This window comes from Sceloporus undulatus, chromosome 2, assembly GCF_019175285.1.
Source record: "Sceloporus undulatus isolate JIND9_A2432 ecotype Alabama chromosome 2, SceUnd_v1.1, whole genome shotgun sequence".
In the NCBI taxonomy this organism is placed as follows: Eukaryota; Metazoa; Chordata; class Lepidosauria; order Squamata; family Phrynosomatidae; genus Sceloporus; species Sceloporus undulatus.
In genome coordinates this window covers 3,317,609-3,334,359 of record NC_056523.1, presented here as the reverse complement: position 1 = coordinate 3,334,359, position 16,751 = coordinate 3,317,609, and the positions used below count along the sequence as shown (strand labels likewise).

The 16,751-nt window shown below is 43.9% G+C and overlaps 1 protein-coding gene across 4 annotated transcripts in view; it reads left to right on the top strand.

Annotated features, from left to right (window-relative positions):
* Positions 1 to 6: 6 nt before the first annotated feature.
* Positions 7 to 16,751, top strand: part of LOC121923009 (zinc finger protein 202-like) — a 27,491-nt gene continuing 10,746 nt past the window's right edge. Inside the window, exons 1-7 of one of the 4 annotated variants that reach the window (XM_042453075.1) lie at positions 7 to 402; positions 2,139 to 2,209; positions 4,022 to 4,525; positions 5,152 to 5,278; positions 7,405 to 7,485; positions 7,647 to 7,717; positions 9,335 to 9,461. In XM_042453075.1, the coding sequence (XP_042309009.1) occupies positions 4,109 to 4,525; positions 5,152 to 5,278; positions 7,405 to 7,485; positions 7,647 to 7,717; positions 9,335 to 9,461 (823 nt within the window). In that variant the 5' untranslated portion in view covers positions 7 to 402; positions 2,139 to 2,209; positions 4,022 to 4,108. The other 3 variants (XM_042453076.1, XM_042453078.1, XM_042453077.1) reach the window with 3 other exon arrangements.

Sequence of the window (16,751 nt, the reverse complement as noted above, 5' to 3'; positions counted from 1 at the left end):
CCCCCCTCTTCTGAAAATGGAACCAAATAGATCTGGAAGAAGACTAAAATAAGGAAGATGAAAAGCCATTTATCTATGTATTTTATTTGCCAGCCCTCAAAGGCAGGAAACCCAAATAAGGAGAAAGGCAAAGGTTTTCCTATCCTCTGTCTCTTCCTCCCAAAGAATGTGCCAGGCCCCCATGTCTTAGCTACATCCTGCCTACGTTCCCCTCCCTTTACAATGTGCGGCCGGTGAGGGGCAGGGGGAGTCCATCAAAGAACATCGTTTCTTCTCCATTGTCTCCCCGCTCCCAGGCCTAGGCACCAGAGGGCTAATCTTCTCTTCTTTGGGGTGGAAGGGGAAAAGCTGCCCGACCCCCCTCTCTGAAATTGAGGTGCAAGCAGATATCAAGAAGACCAAGTAAGAAAACTTTAAATTCCTCAGTTTCTCTTGGAAGAAATCATGAATTCTGCCAAATTAATTTCTTACTTTGTAAGGGGGTAAAAATTAACCTACACACATAGAGCTGTGTGGTTTCCAGTCCCTTTCTCAATCTGAGAGCTAAGAGACATCCATTCTCTGTAGGGGAACGGTGATGATTGTCCCTTGCAGGTTCCTCACCCTGAATTTCTACCCAGGTGCCTGTTACTCACCTGTCTTGCCCCTTGGCCTTCAGTTCCCTCTTGCATTCACTGCCTGCCTAGTGGGCCAAATATGGGCCAACATGTGTGGTTTTGTGGGTTCAGGTTTCTGTTCCCATAACCAAGATTCTCACCATTCCTGTCAATGAGTGGCTTAGGTGGAGGTTAAACAACAAAAAAGACCAAGTTTATTGAACAAAAGGCTTCTTTATAATTTTGAGTGTTAATGCTGGCTCATACTTTCTATTAATGTCACAATTGTGTTGAACTGTAAGCACTTCTTCATGTTGCACAGTTGTAGCTCTTTGGTAGCACTTGGCCATGGTTCCATGTCCTCTAGAATCCTGGGGTTTGTAGTTTGGGGAGGCACTAAGAGCTTTCTGGAAGAGAATTCTAGATACAAAACTAAAAATCCCAGGATCCCATAGGACACAGAGCCATAGTGGTCAATGTGGCACAAAAGCTCTATAGCTGTGCCATATGAAAGAGGTTTATCATCTTTTTTTAAGCAACTGTGCACATATTCTTATTCTGAAGCAAATAAATAGTAACAGAGTAGCTCAGCAATGACATTCACTCCTCCAACCTCTTTGTACAAAACTTGGAAGCTTTTTCTGTTTTTTAAAATAAACCTATCTTCAGACCTCTCCTTTGTTTAAACAAATTCTGGCCTACAAATTATATTAGGATTGTCCCCTATTTCTGCTGTTTTCCTTGGTAGGGCAACAATTTTATTTGTTTGTTTGTTTGTTTGTTTTGCTGTTCACCAGTGGATTTTTTAAATATCAGCAGAGATCACTCATTGAGGGGTTGTTTTATTGCTGTTAACTCTCCTCACCCCACTAGGCACTTCTTTTTATGATGAAGAGTAACCAGTGATAGTACTCTTTGGGTTTGGTCCTTCAACAGGTCCTACAAGCCCCTTTGAATTTCTCAAGAAGGCTCCATTCTTTTCTCATTAGGAAAACTTTTAAGGTGGTATATACCTAAAACATGCCAAATGCAGGCCTGAATTTTTTTAAAGTTTACCTTTGTTGGAGGTTCGCTTTTTATGTAGGAAGTACAGTACCTGGTATTTGTTGGCAATCTCCCATCCAAGTACTAACCAGTGCTGACCTTGCTTAACTTCCAAGATAAGACAGGATCTGGTGTTTCTAGGGTACCTGTAGCAAGATAAGACTTCTTAACACAGCAATGTACATTGATGGTGCTCTTTAAATACCTAATATTGTCTATCCAGTGATTCCCAAATATTCCCTCATCCCTGAGGGCAGTGGAAGATTCCAGGATTAATGGTGTACTGTAAATTACTATTTATCCAGTGGTTCCCAAAGTGGGGCAGTAGAAGAACCCAAGGGAGTGGTGAGGTAGAAGGGGGGTGTTAGGGGGCGGTAATGGGAAAAGGAGGCAGAAGAGGGACCTTCAATCAAAGGATTGGCATGCAGGAAAGACAAGGGGAACCAATGGTCTTTAGGACCATGGTGGGGATGAAGATTACATTAAACTTCTTTTCAGGGTCCTCAGAAGACACCACATAGCAGCGCTGATCTTTTATGTGGTTCTATCTCCTTCTCTTTCCTGCCCATGTGAGTTCACTCCCTTACCGGCGTCTTTCGCTAGTAGTGGCAATTGGGAAACTTGTGTGAGGCTTCAACATAGGTCATTGCTTCTGTGGCTCAGAGTGGCATCATTTTGGGACAGATTGGAGTTAGAGAACATGGTGGTGGGGTGAAAAGTGGCGGCAAAGAGGAGCTTTCACATTTGGGACCCTGCCTGAGCTTTGTGAGCTCTGCTGGAACTTGGCTAGCAGGTTGAAGTTGCACTGCTGCTCCTGCTTTCTTTCATCAGACAGTCTGAGAAGAGGAAGCAGAAGAAAGCATTTTTTGTGGAAGAGTGGACACTTGAAGCTGTGTGGGAAAGACATGTCTGGGGAAGGAGTATCGTGCTCAATTCTTAGAAAGAGTTCTTTGCCTTGCTTAACTACTCCTGCAGTTAAAATCTCTCCCTTTCCAGCCCCACATCAGTCTCTATTCCAGAGCATGTGGCCTCTGTAAACCCCCTACACACATCAGCTGCATCTTTCTCAGCCCCAATGAAGGAATGAGAGTCCCTCCTCTTTAGGGAGAAATGTCTCCCTTACACCTGGTCATCCTTGGAGCAGCAACTGAGCATCTGGCTGAGCAGCAACCAAGAGGCCTCTTGTCCACACTGACCTTTGCACAAGACTGGCATGGGTTAGAGGTTTCTTGGTCTTCTGCTCAGCCACTGCTCCCAGGATGACAAGGCACAAATGGAGCAGCGACTGAGCAGCCAGACAAACAGCAACCAAGAAGCCTCTTGCCTGCACCGGCCTTAACTGCAAGGCTGGCAAAGCAAGTAGCTTCTCGGTCGCTGCTACGCTATGTGCTCGGTTGCTGCTCTCTAGGTGACTGGATGCAGAGGGAGTAGCAGCTAAGTTTGGTTGTTTTGAATTTGCAGTAGAAAAGGTAAATGTAAAGGGTTTCCCTTGACAAGATTGTCTAGTCATGTCTGACTGTAGGGGGTGATGTTCATCTCTGCTATTAAGTCAGTATTGTCAGATACGATTCTGTGGCCATGGGGCCTACATAGGGTTGCCATACCTGAGGACCTCCAAACCAGGACTATTGTAGGACAAGGTTTAAAAATGTAGGACCTTTTTAAAAAAAATTCCTAGCCAGGAATTTTTTTTTAAAAAGGTCCTACATTTTTAAACCTTGTCCTCCTCCCCGGCTTGGGAGGAAGCCTCGGCCTCCTCTCAGGCCGGGAAGGGGTGCGGGGGCCGCCTGTCATTGCGGCCATCGCCGCGGTGGCAAGCGGCCTCCTCCTCCTCCCCGGCCTCACAGAAGCCTTGGAGGACCCCGCGATTGCGGAGCCACCTCCAAGGCCTTGCTGGGGCCTGGGAGGGAGCCTCTCCGCGGCCGGAGCTCTGACTGCAGAGAGCCCTCCCAGGCTTCGGTAAGGCCTTGGAGGACCCCACGATTGCGGAGCCGCCTCCAAGGCCTCGCTGGGGCCTGGGAGGGAGCCTCTCTTCGGCCGGAGCTCCGACCACGGAGAGCCCTCACAGGCCTCAGTGAGGCCTTGGAGGATCCCACAGTGCGCACGGGGGCGGAGGTGGCCGCTGGCGGTGCCGTCCCGGTTTTAGCGCCAAACCGGGCTGGGACTGGGATGGCACCGCCGAAACAGGGATTGTTCCGCCTACAGGTGGGATATGGCATCCCTAGACCTACATGATTACATGGGGAACAGTAGACCTAATATAAAAAATTATTTGCTGGGGGGTGCTAGGATTGCCACCCAAAAAAGGAGGGGGGATGGTAGCCCAAAAATGTTTTGGGAGCTCTGATCTATACTAACACAACAATGTATTGGTTTTACAGGGTGTTTGACCAGAACATCTTAGGGACAGCTTTTCCCTGAGACAGGCAGAAGAGGAATAATTTAATTGGTGTAAAAAATTTATACAGATGGATGACCCAGCCTCAGCTGTTCCTGAAGGAGGAAAAGGCTACAATGGCCTCAGTACTGAGAGCACTGGGGGATTCTGGAAGAGGACAGTCCAGAGGTCTCTGGACAAGGACCTTGTCAGCTCAGACACACAGTGCCAACGCTTCAGGCAGTTCTCCTATGAAGAGGGCAAGGGCCCCCGAGATGTTTGCAGTCAACTACACCATCTCTGCCATCAGTGGCTGAAGCCAGAGCAACACACAAAAAATGAGATCCTGGACCTGGTGATCTTGGAGCAGTTCCTGACCATTTTACCCTCAGAGATGAAGAACTGGGTCAGGGAATGTGGGGCAGAGACTTGTTCCCAAGCGGTGGCCCTGGCAGAGGGCTTTCTCCTGAGTCGGGCAGAGTCAGAAAAGAAAGAGAAAGAACCAGAGGTGAGAGCATTTCCTTCTGGGACCAATGTGAGCAGGTTCTAGCTCTGGGCTGCCTTTTTTTGGACCTCTGATGACTTTGGGGGGCAAAAGCCCACTGAGGAGCTTCCTAAATGCAGGGCCCCAGATTTGGCTTTGATAAGGATGAGTGTGGGGACAGTCCACCTTGTGATGAAGTGGAATCACAGTCACCAAGGCCTCTGGGAAGGGTGATTTTGCTTCAAAACCAGGTCGGTGCTTCCTTTCTGCCATGTTTTCAAAGAAAGTGCCGGGTTTCCCTGTTGGCACCGCTATATAATTGGACTTTCCTCTGGGATGATTCCAGTGGCAGAATCTGGCCCTGATGTGTTCAGGAGGCTTCTACCCACTTCAACAAATAGCCCCCTCTCACTCTAAGGGATGAAGCACCTTAGTTGACTTCTTTTCATTTCATTTTTATTTCAAAGCCAACATAAGTATCCAACAATAGTGTTGTTTTCAAAGTAGGGCATATGACCTCTTTACGTTTTGCTGACTTGGCTGTGGCTGAATGTTTCATAACACACAAGTTCCAATTTCTTACCCAAAAACCTTGCCGTTTTGTCATCCTTTTCCAAATTCCATGTCTTGAATTGTGACTGCTGTTTCAGGTCAAGAAGCTCATGGTAGAAGTTCACTCTGAACTCCCTGTGGCTGAGAAGTCTCCTGTGAATCCCAGGCAAAGTCCCCAATGCAGGGCGATCCAGCAGGAGGGTGATGGAGGCGACCCCTTGCAAGGTAAGGATGAATGCTCTATGTCCAGAATCCTGCAGGTCTCTTTATGCATCAGAATACATCTGAGAATCAGTAAAAGGCAATGTTTTGAGTTATGTTACTAGTATATCCAGCTTAAAAAATTTAATGTCAGGACGTTGTTGTTAACTGTCTTCAAGTCAATCTCAACCCATGGTAACTCCATGGATGAGACATCTCCAAGACTTCCTGGCCTCCACTGCTCTGCTTAGTTCCTGTAAATTCATACCCATGGCCTTCTCAATAGAGTTCATCCATCTAGCAGGTAACCTTCCTTTCTTTCTGCTTCCCTCCACCTTTCCTAGCATTATTTTCTCCAATAATGTCTGTGTCCAAAGTACGATAGCCTCTATTTAGTATTGGTTTCAAGGGAGGTTTCTGTTCTAGGATCCAATTGTTTGTCTTTTTGGCCATCCATGGTATCCTCAGCACTGTTCTCCATCACCACAGTGCAAATGAATTGATTTTCTTCCTATCTGCTTTCTTAATTGTCCTGTTCTCACATCCGTACGTGGCAATAGGAGATACAATGTAATTTATGCATTTTCAATTGCATAAGTAATAAACTTTACTGTGTTGCATAGACTTTGGAGTGATCTTGGCTGTCTCTAGCAGCCCTTCCTCTTTCAGTTAATTTTTCTAATAGCATGATGTTCCTCATAACAACCAACCTGTGAGAAGGGTGTGTGTGGGGGGGAGAGTAGGTGGTGGAGGTACTGCTCTAAGTTCCAGTGGGATCTGGAACTGGATTTCGCCAGCGCCACTCTATTAGCTTAATCCGTGCATGAGTTTGTTGTTGTTTGTTGTGTCCCTTCATGTCATTGTTGACTTATGGCAATTCTAAGGTGAATGTAGGAGACAGCATGATGTAGTGGTTTGAACACTGGACTATGACTCCAGAGAGTGGGATTTGAATTCCTGCTCAGCTATACATTTTACTGGGTTGTTTTACTGCTTCCCAGGTCCTCTGTAGAAACAGTGTGACATTGTTGTCTGATGTACCTTCCAGTGCCACTGCACATCCTGCTGTCCAGGATACATTTGATGCAAAACATTGCTATTTGATTCAAGGGTTGCACAGCATGGACATTGTTCCTCTCCATATGCAGAAGCTGATTTTATGCATCTCTGGCTTACAAGGCACAGCTTGTTCCCTGTGTGTTTCTATTCAGAGCTGGCTTTTGCCACCCTATCCTTTGTCTGTACAACAGTCTTGTGAGGTGTGTCAGGCTCCGAGAGAGCAGGGACCCAAGGTTGTCAAGTGTCTTTCAATGCTCATGGGAGGCTTTTCCCAGGCCCCAGTCCAACAGTCAAGCCACTGCATCCAAGCATCCTTTGCATTTTCCATGTCTGGAAGTGTTCTTTTGTGCCAAAAATTCCAAGAGAATACAGGTGTATCTCAGCAAATAAACTCATTGTGTTCCAGGGCTTTCCTTCTTTAACAGAAAATTTGGCATGAGAGCCATAAATCACACGGGAAGACTAGGGATGGGTTCCTAAACCACAAAAAAGGAAGAGCATGGCAACATGTTTTAGCACACTTTTTCTCCAAAACTAATAGTATGCACATGTGAAGTGAAACCATGAGGTCTGGGAAATCTTGCATAATTAAACAAAAATGTTTGGCTTTCCCAGCAGAGAAGGGCCAAACATCCTCAATCCGCTGTTAGGATGTTCGGACCTTCTCTGCTGGAAAGGGACGTATCTCAGGTAAGTACTAATGTTCTAATCTTCTAGAACCCATCTGAAGGCTTCTTCCAAAATAAAATCAGGAATGACTTTTTCTTTCACCAATTCCAACTTTTCTTGCAATTTCAGTGTTGGTATGGCTACCAAAACAGCTATGGTTTTTTTTTTTAAGTGTTGGGAATAACTGTGGAGACAGGCTTCATTTTTTTTCTCCATTTTCTTTCTCTTTAGCTGTTCCTTCATGTTCAGTAAAGGTCTCTGGAGGCAGCTGTTGTTTCCCTTGTGTGTTATAGGCAGGCACACACAGCTGCAGTAGGATCAGCTAGAGCAGAATCCCACTGTATCTCAGCTCAAGCGTTAGTGCATTGTTTACTACAAAAAGATTGCTGCAACCAGATGCTAAAAACTATGTTTTTTTCCAGCCATCTTTCACTATGCTTCCAGTGAACACGCTGCTAAAATAGTTTCAGCTGTACAGAGGACAAAGAGGAAATGGGAGCAAGGTAGGTGTAACAGGACTTTGTAAAAAGGAGCTTATTTGTCAGAGGCTTTGTTAGCTGACATGCGCCCATACTTCCTAGTGTTCCTAGTGAGTCTTTAAGATTGCAACCTCTAACAGCAACATATGTGACTGGATTCTCCCCCACCTTGTTCTCTCCCACAGAGGCTGGAATGATACCACCAACAAGGACTCAGTCGCATCTTCCTCTATCCAGTGGACCAGAACCAGATCAGGTAAGGAGAAGGAATTCTGGAATAAGAGGACTGGAGTTCTTCTTTTCCCAGATCACATCCCTCTCCGTACTAGTGGAGAATTTTGTTTCCGTTTGCTTTGGATTTTTTAAAATTGTAAAAATTTGCAGATGTCTTCTCTAGATTTGAATCCCTGTGTCTTTAGTCTTCCCATTCTTGAGTTAAAGTTGCTCTCCTTTTTCTCTGAACTTTTTCTTGAACCCAAAATGGGAGATGATAGATATTCCCATCCTTCTTCCTCAGTCCAAAACAAATCCCTTCCCTTCTGTGTCCAGCAGCTGGCATTCAGAGAGAGGTTACTGGAGCTTCTGGAGCTGCCAAGTAGCCAGCAGGACCAGGGGTAATGTTGGTCTCTACAAGAAAGATGGCCAGTGCCACTCAGGAATGTTTGAGGCAGGGGTGGGGGAATTGTTTTTAATGCCAGTTTTCAGGTAATATTTTGCTCAAAATTGGAGAACATATGAACTTTACTGGTCATATATGAAGACTGTATCTTGCGTCTCTTTGTAAGTAGATCTACTAGGGCCTTGGGCCATGAATTATGTATATCTCATAGATCTTCTCCCATATTGGTGTTTATAGGTTTGGACTGTGTAGTTAATTTATTTATTATCAGTCTTTTAAAATTAGTTATGTACATACATACCCTTCAGACAGGCAATATATTAACTGTTTGTTTTCAAATTGGCTGGAAAGCAGCCAAAACCTCAGCAGTTTACTCTCTGCTCCCTCTCTAGCACCCTATAACATATCCTCTAACATTTCACAGATGCCACCTGTCACATGTGTGGCCAGGCAGCAGAAGACTGTGATCAAGATGACAAAAGTTATTGCTGAAGGAATAACTTTGTTGAGTTGTTGTGTACCTTCAGGTTGTTTCCAACTTATGACAACTCTAAGGTGAACCTATCATGGAGGTTTCTTGTTCTGAGGGAGGGTTTTTCTTGCCCTAGGTCATGCAGTGGGTTTCCATGGCTTAGTGAGGACTGAAACCCTGGTCTTCAGAATCTTAATCCAGCATTCAAACCACTACATCACACTGGCTGAATTAATGAAGTGCCAACTCCTTTTGCGCTTTGAACTCAGTTTGCATCAACTGAAGTAAGCTGAGAACAAAGGGGGAGGGGGACAATAGGAGGAGGAAATTGGGCCATTTTAAAATCCACTGAAAAAGTGGACAAAAGAGGATTAATTGGCATTGTCTCCTCCAAATTGGAGAGGATGCCATAAAACTCCATAACCCTCCCCTCAAAATGGAAAAAATAAAAAACACCAGTAGAAAACTGTCCAACATGGCAGTTGGAAGTGACCCAGCATCATCTCTCTTGGCATGCTGAAATGCCCACATTTGGCCTACTTACCCAATCTGCAGTTGACCTTCCTCAGTTGTGTAATGTTTCTTTAAAACCAGTCTCCTTTTATTGAAGCTAGCATGGGCTAAGGCTCATGTATTGATCAGACCTTGTTTACAGTCCTCATGCTGGTGTTGACTGAAGAATCAATATGCCTTTGGAGCCATATCAGCCTTATACCTGTTGGCATGGTTGTCAGCCATCTTGATGTCCAATGTGAGTGAGAGCCTTTTTCTTCTGTTTTTAGGGCCTGGTGACATTTGAAGAGGTAGCCGTGTCTTTCTCCCCAGAGGAGTGGGCCCTGCTGGATCCTGACCAGAGAGCCCTACACAGGCAGATCACGGCAGAGACCCGTGGAATCATGGACTCCCTTGGTAAGGCTCTCTCTTTCCCTAGATGTTTTAAAATTCATTTATAATAGTGGCATTAGCACACTACTTTGAAGTGGGTCCTAATTCAGCCCAAAGGTGAAAGGGATGAGCCCTGTATATGTAATCGTGTAGAATTATGGGCTGTCTTGGTAAGGCTCTTTTGTTCTCTTGTTAATGCTCATTTCCATTCTAAAATGTAGTGGAGGGATTGTGTGTTTCTCTGAGGCAAGAGGCTGTGCTTAGCACAGCTGGTAGTAGGGTCTCTTAAGACAGGCTTTTGCTGAAGAGGCAGACAAAATGTGCTAACAGCTAATGGGAAGCAGCAATAGTGTGTATGGAAGGATGACACAGATAGAGACTGAAGAGCAGATGATAAGTATGGGTAGTACTGTGTCTAAGGCTTCAATCCAAGAGATGAAAGAAAATACCCAACTTGTACGCTATCAGTAAGAAAAGAAGGAGATCACACTACAGGTGGATTGATTCAGTCTAGGAAGCCATCGCCTTGAGTTTGCAAGATCCCGTAGGACAGTTAATGGTTGCAGCATTTCAAGGTTTCTCACTCATAGGGTCACCAGAAGTTGACTTCCTGTTAGAGAACAAAATGAACAACAAAAGAAAAATACAACATGCCCATGCCATATGCGGATGCACCATACACAGATTTGACTTTATGCAGAAGGCAAGCCTTGGAAAGAATAATGAGGCGTGCTCTCCATAGTTTTCAGTGGGGCTTGAGCATACAGTTTTTTTCTTTACACAGGCAGGGGAGTCTGGAATGGATCCCCCGCATATGGGAAGGGCCCATTGTAATAGCATAAATATTGATTTTTAGTGGGCATAGTGTCTTGCCTATGCCACTCTTATGGTAGGGCTGGGAAACAAGTGTTTTTTCATATGCCTTCTACCTTGTTGTACAGTGAACTTAAACCAACATAGAAAACATATCCAGGGGTCGTTGTGTTGACCATATAGCAAAGCACAATATCATCCAAAATCTACAAAAAAGTGATACCTTTATTGGATCAACCAAAATGCACATTATACATTTTGTAAGCTTTCAGACCTCCACTAGCTTCTTCATCAGACAAAGGTGTTAAAAATGATTCAGGAGAAAGAAAAAAAATGATGATGATAGCCCTCCATTTAATCAAGATTATGTAGTTGTTGTCCTCAATTATGAAAGGGTGTTCATGCAGGTGGGCCATGTGGCTACTGGGAGATTCAGTCCAGGAACTAAATGATAAATACCATTAGCAAGACAAAAAACTACTGCCTTTGAGATCCAATTTGTCTCAAGCTCTCTTTGAGGATAGAAGCCCCTTTGTTAGGAAGAGAACACTGAATTTTTCAAGAACAGTGATACCTTTTTTGGCTAACAAAATGCACATTATACATGTTGCAGGGTTTTCAAGATCTTCTTCATCAGGTAGAGATATCAAAAATGATAAAGGAGAAAGAAAGAAAAATAATGATGTTAGTCATAGCCTGGGGTAGCTGTGTTTGTCATAAAGCAAAGTACAGTATCACCCCAAATCCTCAAAACAGTGATATTTTTATTGGACCAAATAAAATTCACATTATACATGTTGCAAAGCTCCAGCTTTTACTGTATATCCTCAAGTATAAGTATAGGAGTTTAGGTTAAAAAACTGACCCCCCCCCCCCCCCCAAAGCCCTGATTCAACTTATCCATGGGTCAATGTAAGTACTGTACTTTAGGCCCATTACAGACGGGTGTAAAGTACATTCTCAGGACACACTAGGGTTAGGAAAGGGCGTGCTTTATGCACACCTCTAACCCTAGTATGTCCTGAGGACGTACAAAATGGCAGCGCCCATTCTAACAGGTGCTGCCATCTTGACGTCGCGGATGCATAACGTCACGCAGCGGAAGTGATGCCGTGAGTGCGTGACTAGCAACTCGCGGCGCCATTTTGGGGCTTCTTTTTGTAGCATCCAGGAACCGCGCGGTTTGACCACTGCAGTTCCCGGACGAGGCAACCGGTGGCGCCAGCAGAGCGCTGTATTTGGGCGCTCTGTAACGCACCTTTAACTCATATTATAGCCATCCCCTGGTGAAAGGCAAGAGTTTAATCTGCCCTGGAAGCACTGACCCCCCTCTCCTTCTACTCTCTTATCCATCCAGCCTTTCGTATGAGTACAAATAGTTATGCCTGTTTTAATTTTGTAAGTTCATTGGCATTGGGTTTTTTCTTCTTCGTCTTTTACATCCTTCATTACATGGCTCTAAGTTTAACCCTCAACTTATCCACAGGTCATATCAAAATCCATAATTTTGGCCCCCAAACCCACCCTCGACTAATATAAGAGGTCAACTTACAATCGAGTATATATGGTTTCATTGTACCGTATTTGTTTTTATGGTATTATTGTATAAAATTAATATATTGGAGTTTAATGGCAACTCAAATCAATGGAAGCTGGAGGATCCTGATCTTCCTCAAGGGAAGGATTCTCCTCCTCCCACCCCCCACATCCAAGTGTCTGGGCCTTCACATCAAATACTCTGCCTGTGTTGTAGGGTTTTTGGGCTATGTGGCCGTGTTTTAGAAGAGTTTCTCTTGATGTTTCGCCAACATTGTGGCTGGCACCTTCAGAGAATGCTTGCCTGGGAAAAAGTGGGTGGATGTATGTATGTACACTCTCTCTCTCTCTCTCTCGTCCTCTCTCTCTCTCTCTCTCTCTCTCTCTGTGAGTCTGGTAATGCAGAAGTGATTTGCATGTAATGTTGTTTCTGTGCTGATGGCAGGCCTCAGGCTGGGAGGCGATGCAAAACAGGATTAGTGTGCTCTAATTGCTGATCATTATCTGCTGGGAAAGCCCCGACTGAGTGGGTTTCCTATTGGCATTTTTGGCTACCAGTCCTGAGCAATAGCAAAATAAGGACTCATCAAATGCAAATGGGAAACCATTCTTTGGCCCCTTACAGACAGGCCAAGTAAAGCTGCTTCGGGTCATTTTGGGTATGCTGGTTTAAATGATGCATGCATTCTAAGAGCCCAGAAGCTGAGCCAAAGCACTGGAGCATGGCTTTGGAGTGGCTTCCGACTCTAGTGCTGTTGAAATGATGCATGCATCTTATCTCAAAGTGACTCGAAGCAGCTTTATTTTGGCCTGTCTGTATGGGGCCAAGGTCAAGGACTTTCCCAGCAGATAATGATCAGCAATTAGCAGACACAATCCCCTTTTGCATTAGCCTCCCAGCCTGAGGCCTCGCTCAGCACAGAACAATAACATGCAATCACTCCTGCATTCCCAGACTCACACAGTGGGTGTGTTGTGTGTGTGTGTGTATACATCCACTTTTTTTCGAGGCAAGCATTCTCTGAAGGCCAACCACAGAGCTGGCAAAAGTCAGGAAGAAACTCTGCTAGAACGGGCCACAAGTCTGAAAACCACCAAAAACTAGTAGGGCCGGCCATGAAAGCCTTGACTTTGCATCAAATACTTCATTTCATGCAGATTTTATGACGGTCATAAGGCCCCATAGTTTTTATTGAGAGAGACCAAATCTAATGGCTGTTTCCATAGAATCATAGAGTTGGAAGAGACCACAAGGGCCATCCAGTCCAACCCCCTGCCATGCAGGAAATCCAGATCAAGCATCCCTGACAGATGGCCATCCAGCCTCTGCTTAAAGACTTCCAAAGAAGGACACTCCACTACACTCTGAGGGAGTGTGTGGGTATGGGTGTGGGTGTATAGTGTTACAATTCACCTCATTTGTCATGGGAATCAACAGATCCAACTTGTGGTTGCCAGAGTTTTATGCTCAGAAAGTTGTCTCTGCTATTTCCATTTTTTCTGCGGAGCAGATCATGTGTGGCCTAGCCACATTGTTTAAAAAAAAACATGTAGAGCAAATAAAGTTCTGCCAGGGCATTAACATGGTTGAAGGTAGTGGCTATTTCAGGAGACACTAGCTTAAATGTGATTCGATGGAATCCAAGAGCACAACTGGTTCAGTTTCCATGCAGGGCAAGTGCAACTAAAGAACTGGCACTAGATGCCCATTCCAAACAAAACTGACATTTCCACCTTACTGGGGCAAATTGTGGTGGAGGAAATTCTTGCTTGAGACTAAAGATAAGATGAAGGCTTACCATCTTTTATTTAAAAAGGATTTAAAAGGTTGATTCCATCTCGTTGCTCTGAATAGAGGAAAACAGACTTGAAGGTTGCCAGCAGAGGGAGCAGCCCCCACCATCCTTTAGTCATATAATAGGCTGAGGATGAAAACAACTCGAGAGCATTAAATGCAATATAGAGTTTATAAAATAGAAACTACCATGAACTCAAACTAAAGTAACTTACTAACAGCCACCCTTGCAGAGCCAAGGAAAACAGTCTCTCAGTTCTAGGTGGAGAGAATTTTCGTCCACCTACATTGCTGAAAATAAACATTTCACAGGTAAGAACCAATGTGCCTTTTTTCAGCGATGGAGGTGGAAACATCCTATAACATGTGGACTGTATAAAGCTCCCTGACCATGGGTGGGTGAACTGAGGCATATCACTTATATGAAAAACACAAGATATGTGTCTTCCAAAGGAAGCCTCTTTTGATTCAAGGCAACTCAACAGTGGTGGCTGTAAATGTGGAGGATGAAGGCCATGGTCATTTCCTACATTAATCGAAGATGGATGTGGATTGTTGCTAAGGCAGAGGAATTAGCTGCCATGTAAATCTCCGCAGATATCTCCCAATCTTCTTGTAGCATGTTAAAATGCTCCAAGACAGGCCACAAGTTACCACTCTTTTGATTGTGACAAAAAGGTGTGTTGAAATCATTTCTTGAACCAAGTTATTATAGAATGTTGCTTTGTGCCTCGAGTGACCTGGATTGGGTCAGTCCTTTGGTTCAAATGCACCTTTAATGTTAACTTGTGAATTTGAATCAGAATTGAGCTGTTAGTACTTTGTGGGTAATAACAAACACTATTGGTTGTAGTCAAGCAAGATTTGTGTTGATCCTACTTTTTTTCCCCCTCTTTTATTGGGAGTCACAAAATGCTCACCACCCCCCTAATCTGGCATTATTTGGAACTCCAGCGGGCCCAGATCAGACATCCTTCTTGATTGGTGGCAACAACCAACCAGTCAAAGGGGTTTGAACTTATTTGCTACATCCCAGAGCAGGTGATTTATCTGTGCGCATCTATTTTGGATACAGCTAGAGGGACCACTGAAGGCTCCTGGCAGGACATTGTTCCGATGCCAAACTATAACTGAAGCAGATCAGGCATTGTAGGTGCACAGTAACACTAGGTCCGATACTGGGAACAACCTAGCTGCTTGAGGGTGGTTCTTCATGGACTTACCCTTTGTTTGTGTCAGGTAGAATCTCCTCAGAACAGTGTCAACAACCTCCAAGGTTCTGAAATGGGACTAGGTTATCTCCCATGGTTACCAGAAAAACCATGTCGTGGATAGGAAGAAGCACAGCTCATCGAATCTATTACATCCTATGGAAGAGAATCAAATCTGATCAGGGACATTGTGAAGTTAGAGAGCAAAGACTAAAGAAACATAGTTGTTTTTGTAGTATTTTGCAAGGCAGGAGAGGACAGATCAATGAATATAAGAAAACGATTTAAAATATTAGAAGAAATATTAAAGGCTTTAAGACAAAGTAAGGAAGGAGGGAGAAAGGAAAAACACAGCCTACTTGGTTCATATTAAGGCTGATAACAATTGTCTAAACCGTAAATTTCATTACATACAGTTGACAAACGATTCTGTTTTCTGTACTGGATATTACAACTATTCCTTCTTTTTACTACACGAATCATTCAATGATTTGATACGTTTTATATCCCTGAAGTGGATTTTCTACATTATTCTCAGCAGCATGGTCTGCATCAACAAAAATTCTAGTTCATTGGATCCTTACCATTAATTGTAATTTGTATACTCTTTTGATATCATACCGTCGTTCTGGAGTTGGATTTTCTACCTTCTGCGTGAAATGTTGACTACATTATTAATTTGGATCTATTTAGTTTTGCAATATACAGTATACAGTAAGCTGCCAGTAATACTCCTAGATAAATCAGGCCTGTTTCAAAAACAGTGGGCTTTCAGATATTTCGAAAACTACTGTCATTGTGTTTTCCCAGGGTTTGGTATCTACATCCAAACTTGCAATAGTTGTGTTTTTTTTATTATTTTTTAAAAGTAGGAAATTATTAGTAGTACCTTTGCTATGTTGATTTAGATTTCCTTTTTGCATGATGGATGGCCTTGTGGTCTCTCCACTCTATGATCTATTCCATTCCCAATATATGTTTACATCGATTTTCTAGGCATTTCGTTCAACAGTTTTCTTAATTGGCTTTCAAATTCTGCTTGTTGTTCATTTGATTCATATATTAAGATAATGTCATCTACATAAAACAGTACATAACACCGTGTCACATGTTTTACAGTAGATTCATGTACTGGGACTATAGTGTTGAAGTTTCTACCTCCAACAAAGGTAACTTTTTTTTCTTTTAAATTGGGGCTGCATTGGCAGGTTTTACCTTAACAAGGACTATATCAATACACCATAACAACAAATAATGAACAAATACTACAACATCAATCACAATCACATCTACATTTAGCCCACACATCTCTAACATGCCAGTCACAGGTGGCGCTTTAAGGCAGGGTTGGGGAACCGGTGTTTTCTTCAGTGATTACTACCCCACAAAGCACATCTTTCCGCAGTCACACATCTGGAGGCAGTGTTGTGTGAAGGAGGTGCCTTGTACCTTGTTGCAACAATGAACTTAAATCAACATATATTTAAATGGTTCCTGCCAACTGGTGGGAGATGCAATCCATCCCTTGCCAGAAGTCCCTTCATGGAACTCAGTCTATCCCAAGAATTGTTCTTGAGCACCAGTCTGCGGAGCGGAGTTATGTCACACCTGGCTATTTTTCCGCTCCTTGCGTGGACCATGCTGGGTCTGTGTGTCTGTAGGCAAAAGGAGAAGAATAAGGAAATGGTAGGCCCTGGGCCTGGGAGAAGTGGATGAAAGTGCTAACAAGTGGGAAAGAAATGCAGTAGTTTCTTACACCTTCTTTGCCTCCTCGTTCCACAAAGGAGAAAGGGTGCTCATACTTGATGGGAATGGAACAAACAGTGGGAAATGCGGCAGCACGAGATAGTAAGAGGGTGTACGGATATGCTGGGTTTCTCATTAATCGTAGTCTCGGGACCGAGATGGAACTACTCCGGGTATTAAAGGACTGGGCAAATGTAATATCGAGGTCGGTGG